General features: G+C 39.2%; 1 protein-coding gene across 5 annotated transcripts in view; it reads left to right on the top strand.

Moving 5' to 3' along the window:
* SMPD3 (sphingomyelin phosphodiesterase 3) overlaps positions 1–15,063 on the top strand; it is a 102,281-nt gene that overhangs the window by 79,365 nt on the left and 7,853 nt on the right. For all 5 annotated transcript variants that reach the window (XM_035543610.2, XM_035543609.2, XM_035543608.2 and 2 more), the window contains exons 4-6: positions 6,353–6,508; positions 10,885–10,974; positions 12,345–12,408. In XM_035543610.2, coding sequence (XP_035399503.1) covers positions 6,353–6,508; positions 10,885–10,974; positions 12,345–12,408 — 310 coding nt within the window. The remainder of the gene's footprint in view (positions 1–6,352; positions 6,509–10,884; positions 10,975–12,344; positions 12,409–15,063) is intronic.

The following is a 15,063-nucleotide window of genomic DNA, read 5'->3' as shown; positions in this document are numbered from 1 at the left end:
TCCCTTTGCTCCCTCTTAAGTAAATACTGTTATTTTAGCAAATACATTATTATCATCATTATTTGCATTTGTGGACCCATACTGTATCAGCTTATAAACTAAAATTTTACAAGTTAGGACAGTTTTTCCCATCAGAAGTCAACGGCTAGAGCAAGCCTAAATTCTCTGCTTTTACCTGCCATCTTCATGCATAAACGGTTGGCAAATTAATACTACTGTTTAAAAATTTCCTAGGTCACGTTTTAAAAACAGTCCCACTGCTACATTTACAACAGCATGAAACAGCATGCCGTGTGTCCTTTTTCTCGTGAAACAGTACCTTCTAAGACCGTTAGAGATAAATGAAATACAAAAACTCTTAACAGGGTGTAGAAGGATTTGTTTTAAATCTTCTCTGAATTATCGAAAAAAGAATGAGGAGATGTTCTCTAATAGTGTATGCTGTGTCTGTGAGATGCATGGACTCCACTGTCCGCCATAACTAGACTGGAATTCCAGGTAGGTCTGTCATGTTGTGCCTGGGCTTTTTCCTCCTCAACAATCATAGGAACTTTTATGACTTTTTTTTAATTTTTTTATTTTATGATAGTAACTCAACATTCAGCTCTCCTTTCAATATCAGTATTCAGAACCAGACTGGGTGGCCTTATCTCCATTTTACAAATCAACTCCAGAAATGGAGGGGAGGAAAAGCTAGTAACTTCAAGTCATTCTGTTTTAGTGTTCTTATGTATATGTTTTGTAATCACGAAGTTTCTCCATTTTAGCTGCTAGCCTGAACACTCATCAATTAAAATTGACAAATACTAGAAATACTTGGAGATGTCTATGGAAATGTCTGTCTCCTATCTTTTGCATCAAAACTACCAGTTCTAGATTTAAAATAGGTATAGTAATAAAGTGAAAGTCAAATCTACAAACATTTACTTTGTGTAAGGTCAAAATTTAGTTTAGCCAGGGGGGTACACATCCTTAGTTTGTTTTACTTGATGTGACTGTGACTCCTGGGCTCCTGAGAGCTGGAGAGCACCACACAGCTGTCCTAGTCTCATTGAAGACAGCATGTGTGCTGCAGGCTGAGGCAAGACAGAAATGCAATGTAAACAGCAGAACTCTGAACCTATGCTGTACAGCATGTCTAGGTTAACCTAGTCAGACAGCTAGCATTCCTTTTACTTTACAATTGAAGCACTGGCAGAGACAGAATTGGGAACAAAACTGCCCTAAAGTACATTAGAGAGACTGGATAGTTCTAAAGAAGTTTCATGAATTTTTCAAATACATTTTAACAGTGTAACATTCTTTAGTTTTCTATTTCTAACTCTGGAATTATATAGTAATGTACTGTGTGATTGCTGCTGTGGAGCTGACATTTCTTGCTGTTCCAGTTCAGGTTATAAACCTCTGGTTTTAGTCCTTTTCCTTTTTAATCACCTAGTCATGCATTCTCCAAGGGTAAAAACACAACCTTCCATCTTCCTATTTATGTTCTTGCTTCATATTTTTAGGCTTATCTGGTTCAAGCAACATTCAAATAGAGCAGACAAGGATCTAAGAGTCTAAATGTCCTTTGATAAATCAATTAGTTTATGTAATGAAATAGAAAACTAAACTTCGTAACAGTATGGCAGAGCTGTGCTTTCTGATTTTCATCATCTGATTCAAACCATTTCACACATCTAAAAAACTGACAAAAAAAAAGAAACAGTTTGACTGTGTAAAGATGTGTTATCTATAAAAACAAGCACTGTTTAAAAGGTTAACCATTTAAATCATCTTGTCATACATGGCTAAGTGCAATTTGGCTTCTCTTCTAGGATACACAAACTTGCACTTGATAGTTCTGGTACTTACATGAGTATAAAATGAAGGGATCCAACTGTTTACGGTCAATGAACTCCTAATACTTTTTTCAAGAGATGTGCCAGCTAAACTCCGTTTTGAGCTTTTTTTTTTTTTTCGGAGCTTTCACTTTTTTCAGTATAACTTTAGAAATAGATGAGGATTATTCTCTCAATAGCTATTCCTGAATCTCAGTACCTGCTAAGGAACGTTGCTATGAAGGAGCTCTTCATTTCCGTTCTGGAAGTAGCTGCATTTTCTGCGACAAATGAGGGGGTCCTCTAATGAGACCTGAATGTAATTGTTTTCCAGGGGGCTGTTAAGTTTACATGTTTCTTTTACGTCTTTCAGATAGTCAGTGATTGATGTTCTGGGAAGGCTTTGCTTCGTAGAATCCACCTACTTCCCAAGCTGTCCCCCCCCCCCCCCCCCCCCCTTTAAGACACCCCCCTAAGCCATCAAAACAGAGTAAGCCTCAAGCTATTCCAACCCAGGTCCAGATGATGTAGCATGCTGGCTGCTATCTCATAACCCGGTCATGCCCCTTTTTTTGCATTTATTGTGAATCTGGTCATCAGCAATCAAGGTACCGGCAACTCTGACTTCTCCAGCACTAGTTTCAAGCTCTAGCAACCCCCACACAGCTTAAGTAGAATTTAGCTTGGGACTGAGAGAGATCCCTCAGTGTCTGAAATCCCAGCTGTAAAATCAGGAGTATCTTTGGTGTTCAACATCCTCAGGCACTAATTCTACATAAATTGCTAAAGTAGCAAAGCTAGCTTATCCACACTGTGGCAGTCTGCCGTTGGCCCCTCCTCTCAGCTACGCTAACACAGCTGTTGTAGGCTGTGTTGTGCTTGACTGGGGACCTTACCTAGCTGAAAGGTAACTCAGCAGAACCCAGCAAAAGGTTTTTTTTGTTGGTGGTGTTTGGTGTGGTAGTTTTTTTTGTTTTGCTCCAGCCTATCCTTGTTTAGATATATTACACAGGTCTGCTTAATCCATCGCCTAGTCAGGCATGACACTCATGGCTGAACTGGATCCTTTGGTTGTGACTTGGAAGCAATGTTCCCTTTTGACTACGCTTTATCCCTTACAGTTTAGTTTTTGCTCATCTTCCCCAGGTTCCTTCCAATATATCCCCTAGCACAGATCAGTGCTGAGAACTCTGGCTTTAAGAACTTCCACTGCAACTGTTCCTTTCCAGCCCCTGACTAGGCCTATGAGCTGCTTTGTTCAATACCTAGTGCTCCTTCTCTTAACAGCTTTCTGGGGAGAACAAAGCACTCCTCCTATCGTACCTACCTGCAGTTCTAACTAAAGCCAGGATTTCACTTAAGCATTTCAAAAGTGAATGAAAAGGGTGGCTCTGACTACCCTATAATGAACAAAGGTGAAGTATTTGTTTATGCTGGCAGAGGCTTCCCATAATACCTTTTCATCCTTGTATGAAATTTGAAGCTGAAGGGAACCACACAGAACTTGGAAATGCTGACTGCAGGAACCAGTCACATCATGATTACTTGCAGTTTTCCAGCCCAGTTACTGAGGAAAAGGGTGCAGAGCAATTAGCACAAATCTGTATTCTCTGGTTCATCACTGGTGGCAGTCAATCAGATCAGTGATTCTATCTGAACGTTTAATTAGAGCTGCAGGCTGGAAGAAGAAGTTGAATGTTATAGTTGGGAGTTACTACCTAGCTCCCTCCGTTAATATCAACGGATCTTATTTCGTTTCAGCAAGACAGTTTCTGAAATGTCTGCTTCACTGGTTGTCCTGGATTCAGGTTTGGGTTCCCCTCTACTTAGATGTCTAATTAGTTCAGTTACCTTCACCTCCAACGCTATGGATCACTAGGAGGTGCTAAAACTATGCATTGCTAAGAACTTTTGCATCCAGATACATACAGTACCTGCTGTGTAGCTACAGGAAGCTGCATAACAATAATATTAATCTCAGAAAACAGTTACATCTAGGTTGCATTAGAGGATTTCTTTGTCATGGAAATGTAGCTCACTTGATTGCACACACTCTACTTAAGTGTGCAATTGTTTCCATGACCTCTAGTGGGGAGAACCAGAGATGCCAGACTACCACAGGTTCTGCACCTTTTCTAAAAGGAAGTGACAGGTGCCTGCTTCTCAAGCTCCAAGGCTCCTATTTTTCTGAGGTTTTCTGCTGTGCAGTGCTGCTACAAAGGCTCACAATTCTCACTGAGGGAGATGTATATCACTATGTAGTTAATGCTTTTTAAATAACGACAATGCATGTTACCCATCACTTTTCAAAACATCCTCCTAAAAGCTTTTGCCTGTCTTTTTTTTATGTTTTTATAAGTAGTTTTCTGTTTTGGAGAATTTTACCTTTGTGTGTTTAGTTAGTGGGTTTGCTGTGTTGTTTCAGGTTGCTGTCAGAGTTTTATGTTCTCATAGGTAATGGCTGTATTATATTATCACTCATCCTAACTGAAACCATGCCAGATATATACTTCCCAGAAAATGCATGCAGTATCTCGACACTTCAAAGATAAATAAGTCTGTCTTAGACAGTTAAGCAATAATCAGGACTTTGTCGGGAGCAACATAAATTACTGTAGTCTTGTCAACAGGCACCATGCTAAAAGTTAAAAGGAAACAAAAGCAGGCCAGAAGAATGTGGTGGCCTAAGGTGATAAGCCAGGATGGAAAGATACAGATAATGCAAAAGGAGGAGGCTCTGAAAGGATCTTTGACCAAAGTGTATAAATACCTGATGGGAGGCTGTACGGAGGTTAGAGGCAGCCTCTCCTTGGTGGTGCCCAGTAACAGAACAAGAGGCAACGGGCACAAACTGAAATGCAAGAAATGGTATTTTAACACAGGAGGTTTTTTTTGTTTTGTTTTGTTTTTAATAGAAAGGGTGACTGAGCACTGGAGCAGGTTGCCCAGAGGCTGTGGAATCTCCATCCATGGAGACAATCAAAGCCCAACTGGACATGGTCAAGAGCACCTGCTTGAGGTGACCTTGCTTGAGCAAAGGAGATGAACCAGATGATTGCCAGAGGCCCCCTGGAACGTCATGCTTTCCCTGACGCTGTAATTTCATCTGTCTTTAGTTAAGCAGAATGTATGTTAGTCACACACCGTTTGTAGTTAGTCAGTATCACCTGCTCCAGTCTGTATTTATTCCATGTGACCTATTTCTTGTGCTTTTCTCTAACTGTATCTTAACTGTAAGGCTTTCTTGTGCTGTGTAGTATATCAGTACACATAATCAGTAAATATGTGAAGTGCGCTTTTGCACTTCACGTGCACTGTGGTAGCAAGGGTTTTTTCCAAGAATACAGGACTGGATTTGTGTCAAGCTGTGTGATTAGGGTATTATCTAAACATGACGTACAAGCACTAGACACTGTAGATCAGGGAAGAGATCCAAAGAGCACTTGTACAAGCTTGTATATTACAGCCCAACTGTTACAGATTTGTGGGGAATAACTGATGAGTAGAAGAAAAAAAAATCAGTTTACCTGCAGTTTGAATTAACAGTCTGAAGAGATAAGTCAGTGTCAGGACCTACTTAAAGGTCTCTTTTCCTGGTCATGTTCTTTTCAATATTTCATTTAATTGTTTAGGATTGTAGCAAATCACGCTTGGTTGAACGTTTCTGATTCAGTTTGTATTTAACTGGAGCTTTCTTGGGCTAAGCATTATCCGTGCCATTTCTTAATTTTGCACCCTTTTTTTCAAGATGTCTAATAATAGCATAGCTAATAATATGACTACATTTTATTTATGACAGTAATTATTCCACACTTAAACAACTACAGAAGTTCACCCTTAAGTATTAATTTCAGAATTTTGACATTTTTGCCAGAGCATTTACAAAGACTTTTAATGACTTTTATCTGCTCATGCTGTATCAGGTATCCCATAGAAAAAAATGGTCAAAACCATGCAACTAAAGATACCTTCTTCTGTATATACAACTTGAGATGCAGTACTTCTTAACTGAAGAGCTGGACTTTCACCTAGTGTCATTCTATGTATGAATTTTTAATATAGCTAATTATATAGATGAAATTTCTCCATGTGCAGCCAAGGCCACACAAGGCTAAGGTACCACTTACAGCTCTTGTAAATCTGGCTTCAAGGCTTAATTTGGCCTTGTGCAGACTTAGCACTGCGTGTGCTAAGGGTTTTTTCCTTGTTATTTTAAAGAAAAGGTAGGCCTTTAATTTTGTTGCCTGCATGTGCTCCACTGAAGGGATTATGTTTGATGGGTAAGGGGAAAGAAAATGAGATTGGAATAGCTCTGTTATTTTTATTTTATTTTTATAAATTTTATTCCTAATTTGCTTTAATCTCTACATCCTCTGACTGAAACGAGGTGCAGACCCAGCTCTACAGAGACCTCGCACCAATGGAACAGCACTGGCACTAGTGATTTTGCTGGACTCACGCAGGCATGCAGTGATCTGAACATCATCCTAAAAGATCTTATTTCTTGGTATTTCTTTTTTTCTTTGCTACAGGAGACACTACTGTTCGGTGTGAGCAACTGGATATGCTTCAAGATTGGCTGTCTGAATTCAGAAAATCTACCTCCTCCTCCAGCACAGCCAATCCAGAGGAGCTGGTGGCTTTTGATGTAATCTGTGGAGATCTCAATTTCGATAACTGCTCCTCTGGTAAGACAAGCTTTGCCTTTTCCTAGTGTGTACCAACTTGAACAAGAAATATGAAAGTTCTTGATCTGTTCATCTTGCGGGTTATAGTAGTATACTAAGTTGTGACTGACTTGTGCAAGGAAGGACTTGATACAGAAACTTCTAAACTAGCTACCAGCCTCATGATGAGCCAAGGATAACGCAACCTCTGCCTCGTAAGTAAATATGATGGTTTTTTAAGGCACAAAGAGCAGTAGTTTGTGATGTGCAGTAGTAACAAGGACAATGAATCCAGTGGTTTAATTTTACTTGAGTGAATTTACTTAATTTTACTATAGTGTGCTAAAAGACACCTATTGTCATAGAATTTTATTTACTAATTTAAGAGGTGTATGCTATGGGATTATAGTGGAGAAAAAGTACTAAATTCATGCAGTTATAAAAGTAATTTGATAGTGCATATACATAAGCATGGGAGATTAATGCTACAGAGAGAACTCAACATTGCTAAATCAATCTTGGAAAAAAATAACTGATGTTGTGTACTTTTTTTTTTAATGTTAATAAATTTATTTTTCTGTATTTGGATGCTGTGGACACTAGAAGAAAGAACTCCACAGAACTGTTATTATTGAGTGATATATTTGCAAATGGCAGCCTTTTCCAAACACAGACATTTTGCTCTGTTAAGAGTTACACTGCGAACTCAGAGTGCAGGGCTGTGTTTCTGTATCATCTCTACCTTCCCACTTGGTACAGTTCACGCATCCAGCAGAGATCCTTGCTGGCTTTATACGATGGCAATCAGCTCTGCTGGTTTGAAGCTGGCAAATGGATCAGCAGGGTCTAGCGGCCAACCTCCCGCAAAGCTGATGGCTGAGAGGCCTTTTGTGTGACTGGGCCAAAACTGAAGTACTGGGATAAAGCGCGCAAGCCAGGTACAGTGAGGGGCGAGTTTAATTACAGGGATTTCACCTCTGCTGTGTTACCAGAGAGAATGTGTGAAGTGCAGGTGAGCTCAAGCTGCAGCATTCAAACTGGGATTCAGCAATTCAGACCACTGAGTTTGTGGATTTAACAGGTGAATGTGTGAAGAATATCACATGTGAATTCTGTAGTCTTCATAAGAAGCCTAGATAATTGGGACTGACAGCAACAACTGCACCAATAATAAAGCAAAGCAAAACAAGCATTGTCTGATCTCAAAAACAACTAGCATTCTCTAATCTCATGGTTTGTATCAGATGCTTGTAATGCAAGATTATAGCAAGTTGGAGAAACATGTAATTGCATAGAAAAGACCAGCAACCCAAAACAGCCCTTCTCTTCATTTCTAGCTCATTTGTACAAAAAGTAAAATCTATCACAACTATGCGATCTGAAGTAAACTCAGAAGGGCCAGAAAAGGTGCTGGCAAGTGCTCTGACTGGTAGAAGAATCCATTATGCACTGTGGAGATGAACAGTAAGCAGTAATGACTACAGAATACTGTAGCGAAAAAAAAAAAGAGTTTTAGGATAAAATACAAGGGTAGTATTGGTAGTGAGTTTTTAGGGAAGGAAGGAAGGAAGGATGTGTAGTTAATAACAGGTCCTGAGCTGCTACGCAAACAGGCTGAGGAGGCAATTCCAGCAGTCCCAGTGAAGGGAGGAGACAGGAGCTGGGGGATCCAGACGCACACATCCATTGCTATGTGACTGTTCTGGGTGCAGCACTGTTGGATGGATGGAGTGGCCTGAAGGCAAGTATGCCCTTCAAGGAAATAAGTAATTCACTACATACCAAAGGGGAGACTGCCCCATCAGGGTGTGGCAATCTACAGAGTGTGCAACTGTTACGCAGCATGAACAGACACGAGTGAAGCTGTGAGGTAGCACATACCGTCAGCATTCTCTATCTGGGAGGTTCTGGCACTCTAACCAGTATCTTGAACAAAAAGCACAGAGTATAATTAATGCTGTTGTGACCTGTCTTTTTAAAGCAAGCACAACTATTTACTTTTGCGAGTAATAGATGTAAATGCTGCAACTAATACTAAAGATGATTAAAAAGTAGGTTATAAAAATCCATTTTATTCTTGCTATCTCTGCAACTTATTTACACTCCACTCCCTTTTAAAATTCACTCGGCCTAGGAACTGCAATTAAGCTGGCTATTTCACTTGTTATTTGTAGATTGCTTTGTTTTCTTATGCACTAAGCAAGATTAATGCACTGTTTTAAAGTTGTCAAGTTGTCTTGTCCATTTTACATTACTCATTGTTTTAGGGACGTTTGTTAGGATTGCAACAATTTAACTGGTTTCGTTCCCCCCCTCCCAATAATCAGCTTTCTGTAATTCTTTGTACATTTGTGTTCTTTCCTATTCCACAGACTGATACAGCAAATAATTAATATTGTGGCAGTAAATACCAAGCTTCTATTCTTAGATGTATTTACAGTACAGTTTTCAAAGATCTCCTGGTCCATGAGTAACCTTATGCTTATGACAGATTTTCTGAAACTCAGCTCCCTCCCTCCCAGCTTTAGAGAACATTAACCCAACATTAATACAGTAAATTCTCACCATGGGCAACATCATTAGAAAGTTGTCTTACTGTCAGGTTGGTTTGGACTCAGTTGTGTAGAACTTGATTATATTTTTAAACCTTTTAGTAGAACGTAAAAAGCATTCCCATCAGATGGGTTGAAGTTTGCCTCATCAGCTCTGACCTGTAAGCTACCAGCACCACAGTGGCAAATTAATCATGACAAATTTTAATCTGTCTTGGTTTTGAGGTAAGTTTTGTAGCCATATGACATAACAAGGGAAAGCCTGAAGAAATGGAGAACTGCACAGATTACATCTTAGACTCCACCACAGACATTAAAGAATCCAGCTGGATGTTCAGACAAAGAGCAATTCTCTGCATTGCATACCTGGCAAATTTTAGGGAGCTCAGTCCTCCAGTCCTCTGCCACAGCTCCAGGATACCCTGGCAAATTCATTTTTCAGTCTCCTTGCTATTATGAGGATGTTCTCAAGGTAAAGAGCTGGTTGGAGAGTGGGGAAAAAGCTGAAATCACATAGTGAGGCAGATCAGCGGGTGCAGATGCAGTAGCTGAAAGAAAATTGGCTTTATTAATCATTATTAATGACAAAATGGCCAGGTGCCATGGTCTCTTATAACTACTGTACTCCACATTACCGTTTGTGTTGTGCTTCCTCTGTAACAGGGAGAGGTTAACAACTCCTTTACTTGGCAAGAACACTATTTTGCGCAAGGAGAATCAGTTCAATCCCTACAGTGCATGAGCTGCATTGTCATGCATACAGCTTACAGTTCAAAGTTTGGCTTCTGACTTTAGAGAAGTCCATTTTCATGCCTACTTACATATTCTGTTGCCTTGACAATAGACAGTGACAAATAACAGCAGCAGCTCCAAATGCAGGTGAATATTCCACTGATCCCAAGAGAAAACTTCAAGTGTTGCTAAGAAATTTTAACCTTGTAAAAGGTACAAGTGCTGCAAGAAAGAAAGTTATCAGGAACTATTGCCAGTTTCTTTGCCATTTAACAAAAATGGAACTGTAGCAGCTGGTATTTTCAAGTTCTAATTGTACTTGCTCCTACGTAAAATGATCACTATGTTAAACAGCGTGCACAGAACTAGAACTTGCTTATTTGTATGTTCAGCATCTGAAACTGTGATGTATACGTTTTTGTAGGATATCTGTTATAATAAGAAATCCTAGGAGCTTGATGCACTGTTAGGCTTTAAATGCAAAGAGCACAGTAGCAATTAGGAAGAAATTAATTTGAAAGCTGAGATCATGACAATTATGTTTAGAATGTCTCTAATGCTGTAGATAATATCTCAAGCAAATTATCAATTGCCTGTCCTTTGTCTTACCTATTACAGCTTGAAAAGCATTCAGTGAATTCTTCTGAAACAAGTGAAGTACTAGCTCTTATCTTCAAATTCACTGAGATGTGTATATACACTCCCAAACAGCCATTTCTGTTGCCATTTTGAAGTCAGTCCAAATCTCCATCATGTGATCTCAACAAAAGTTTTGTATAAGTGTAAACAATGCAAACGTGAATGGCAGGGTAAGTCAGTATGTTAGAAAACCTTCAGTTTACAGCTAGAAACTACCCCAACTGTCTTTCATAGAAAGACTTTGTAGGAAAAAGCACTGTTATTAGCAAGCATTAGTTGGAATTTCTGGTTAAGACAAGGTACTGCTGTGCAGTAAAACCACTGAACCAGTTCGCATCAGTCCTCTAAAAAATACATGAATACTGAGTAGGAAGGAAGACTTGCCTTTTCTTTTGTGGCAGAACGTACAGTTACCCACGGGTTTAACAACATATGGCTGATGTGCTTTTTCTTGGCCTTGTTCTTTCCCTGCAGACGACAAGCTGGAGCAACAGCATTCTCTGTTTACACACTACAAAGACCCATGTCGAATTGGTCCTGGAGAGGATAAACCATGGGCAATCGGTAAGACCTTCTCTAGCCATCACTGTATGAACATGTTCTTGTCTGTCACTCACAGAACACCCAAAAGCAGCAGGCCACACAGCTAATTGGCAGTGACAATCTGTGGAGACCAAATATTTGCAAGGAGTATTTCTCTAAGGTAGTAACAATATTGTTTGTGAATCTTAACAATGTTTTGTTGAATTTTAATCAAGAAGCAGACAGACATCTCAAACCCAGGTCCATATTTCTAGAGTTTATGCATTAAGCTATTGAATACCTTCCCACACTTACTGTACTTCTTAAATAACCTCTAGATTACGCTGCAAAAAAGAGAGCCAAGTTATTGTTTCTGTGCTTTCTTCATGCAACAAAAACATGCAGCTTTTAATCAGAATGTTCCATTTGGCATTACAGAAATCCTGTAAGTGAGGACTTACCAGTATTTTAACATTACTATGAACTTGCAGAGTTCATCTTATATCAGATTTCACGGAACTCAGACCTGGTGAAACTCATTTGAGCTCCGTAAAGTTTTAGATCAGGAACTAGTTTTTCTTCAGAGGAGCAGTTACAAGTGTGAAGATGCTAAATTTAAGAATTTGGAACTACTTAAGAATGTGGCTTTACTCTGTCGTAGCAGGGAAAAACAAACAAACAAACAAACAAAAGTTTCTCTGCTCCTGAGAAAAATCAAAGGGCAGAGAGAACATTTTGAAAGGTGACTTTAGGGAGGCTGGGATAGAGGAGTTGCTTGTGAAGACTAAACCAAGGCTGCTCATCTAGACCGGCAGGGAACACACAGGCTAGTTCCCTGCCACTAGAACCTACTACCTTTTGCTAATCTCTTGTGCATATAGGTTGAAAATGAAAGAAACAGTTAACTCAAGAATTATTAAGGAACAAGAAGACAGCATTCAGAGTATAGAAAGGAGAAGCAACAGAAAACATGAAGTTCAAGTTTAGATTGGAACATCTGCTGGGAAAACCTAAGAGGCTTAGGGTAGGGACTGTGCTTAGGTAAAATGGAACAGAAGTCATATGGAGGGAGACAGCAAAGGAAAAGCTGAGGTACTAAGGCCACGTATCCTCATCTGCACTGTTACCATTATACTATTATGTTACTACATTTGTTCCGAAAATAAAGAATCCCTCAGACTAAAAGCCTCACTTTGTCAGGTGTGAGATGCAGGCACTGTAAGAAGAACTGCTATGGTTATTACTTCTGTGAATTCACAGAAGTGAACATAAAGTGCTTTCAAATCAGAACAGCGTTGTGTCCCACCCCTGCCACGTACACTGTCTTCACATACCTGTGCCCCAAGAAGTTTTCTGAGAGGCCAGTAACAGGCTGCATGCTGGGACGGTCACATTTCCCTTTCTGTTCACAGGTACCTTGCTGGATCCTGAAGGATTATATGATGATGAAGTGTGCACTCCAGATAACCTACAGAAGTATGCAACTTCTAATCCTCCCACATGCTCTAAGTGATTCCTTAAAAAGCCAGTTAATTGCTTGCTATTTAACATTTCACAAATTGAGAGGTGTTTCAAGGACTGTAAAAAAATAAATTTTTTTTTACTCAGGGTGTCTTGGGGCAGAGGGAAAAAAGGGAAGGAAAAGCATCTGCTTCTCAAAAGTCTGTTGGAGTTGGCTTTGGTGGGTAAAAAGTTGAGAGCAACTGCAGTCAGTGTTTTTGTCTCTAGAGTTGGTCCTACCTGGACAGGCTCACAGGACAAGAACTCTGAGCATGACTGAAAAGGGTACGCAGTCTGAAAACCCCTCGTCAGGCAGCCAGTTCCACAGTAATGGCTCTGCAAAGGACAGAAACAAAAGGAAACATACTTTTCTTCAAATGAAAAAAAATCATGAGGTTTAAAACACACCCCCAACCAAACAACCCATGCTAGAAAGCTTGCAAAACTTGATGAATATAAAAAAGCAAACTCACAAATAGAGGAATTAACTAAAATAGCACATCACACATAACTAGGAATGACTGGTCATCATTCAGTGATACTAGTATGGCAATGATTTAAAGAGGATTTGATACTGAGAAACAGTATTTTTGTTTTGAGCTAGTGGACTTATAATTTTTGTATTTGTTATTAATTTGCAAGAGCATTTTTACTCACAAAGTGCAGTGCAGTACGGTATGCATGGACACTCAGACGAATGCATTAGGTGAGGCTACCCCTGGTGGTCTTGCTATGTTTTGAACATGTCTAGGATCTTACTTAATTTCTAAGGACTAGGTTTAGTTTATATTCAAAAGATAAGGATTTGTTACAGCAAGTCACACTTTGCACATTCAAAAGCCTGCAAAATTTCTAGGCATTTCTATTCACGTGTTGAAAAACATGAATTTAGTACATGTGAAGAGGATTTTTGGGAAGCAAAAGTAAGGTAATTTGGCCTCTACAATCAAGTTTGCAAATGCAAATTTGTATGTGGGTGTAACATTCTATTTTATGGTTCCAAGAGCAGGCTTGGAGCTCTTTAAAAAATAGAATCTGTGTTTTCAAGCAGCCTTTTGAGACAATCTGTCACCAAATTACTTTGGGGGCTATCTTGTTTTATTCCCTGAAGAGTTGCTTGTATTTAGCAATTAAATTACACTGACAAATACGTGAATGATACATAGCCATTAAATGATCAATACAGGTTTAGAATATTACTCATGCTACCTGTGTATATGCACAGCACCTCAGTATGAGGTAACTCAAAAATATTCTTAAATTTTGGTAACAGAATATACACAAGAATTTTTGCCTACTAAAAGTGGCTTACATTTTCTCCAATATATATTTCTTTTAAACCAATGAAAAAAATTACTTAAGAGGAATTTCGACTAACTTTTTATACACATCTGCAGGGAAGCTAGGAGCTGAACGTGTAAATTATGTAAAGGTGTTTTTATATTAGAGAAACCATCACTTCCACAAAAGGCCAAGAGAGCCAGTCCTCCCACCTCTGCAAGGGACTGGTAAACATAATTGTAGAAATTACCAATCAATTCAGTAAAATTCAAAGTCATTAATGGAATCTGGGCTTTAAAGTTTTTTTGAAGCATTTTTAAAAAGCATTTCTCCTAACATACGTAAGTGAAGTATTGAGGGACTATGGAGGGCTATTGAGGACTTTCCAGCTCACAAGGGTTGTTCATATATGCAGCAAAACAGAGTACAGCCTAAAATCTAACCGTTCTTAAATTTTTCAGTAGAATTTGATCAAGCTTTACAGATATTTGAAACAGACAATTGAAATTGGCAACGTAAGCTCTTCAGAGAATTATTTCTCCATCAGCACTCTTCTGTAGTTTATAAATAAAATTAAGTAGTTCACATTATCAAACTAATTAGGCCAAGAAAGCAGTAGAACAACTAGTTCTTAAGTATCTCTTTAATGTTAAGTACAGCATACGTAAAACATTGGAATAGACAAACCTACTTGGTACAAATAATGAGCAAGTCATTTATAATTGTAGAACAATTAATAAGATAGACGTAATCATCTGGGGCCCTCTAGCAATGCTAGGAGCTGCACAAGCTTCTAGTCAGAGAGCCTTCGTGAAATGCACGCAACTGATCTTGTGTCACAAAGGTAACGCTCACCTTCAAGCAAAGACTGGAATAAGCCACTTGTAGTCTCTAAACCCTGAACGGTCTGGCACAGAAGAGCACCTTACAAGACAGCTAAGAAACATGATTTAAAAGCAAATTTTTCTAGACTCCACAAAACTGCCTGTCTCCACTGTCAGGTAGTGGCTCCCAATTCTGGGCTACAGGCAGAACCACCACTAAGAGCCATCCTTAACTCGGGTGCTGCCCACCTGGATGAGAGATGCTCTCTTACGGAGTAAGTTCATGGCTCCCTTACATACACCGCTCTTCATGTTCCTCTGTTCATGGCAGCTGCAGTCGGTACTACAAAACCAGTGTCCAGAGAAACGCAACTTTCACATTTAAACTGAAGCGCTTCAGTACCAAGTAACTCCAAAAAGGAAAAACGGAAGTTCCAACTACCTTTCTAGCTTGCTTTTCTTTGTGTCCTAGGAGTTAAGACAATTGTTCTGAAAAAAAATAAAATAAATCAGATTTAGTTGTGTG

Source organism: Cygnus atratus, chromosome 12 (assembly GCF_013377495.2).
Source record: "Cygnus atratus isolate AKBS03 ecotype Queensland, Australia chromosome 12, CAtr_DNAZoo_HiC_assembly, whole genome shotgun sequence".
NCBI lineage: Eukaryota > Metazoa > Chordata > Aves > Anseriformes > Anatidae > Cygnus > Cygnus atratus.
The sequence above is the reverse complement of the archived record's forward strand: the minus strand, read 5'-3'. Positions and strand labels throughout refer to the sequence as shown.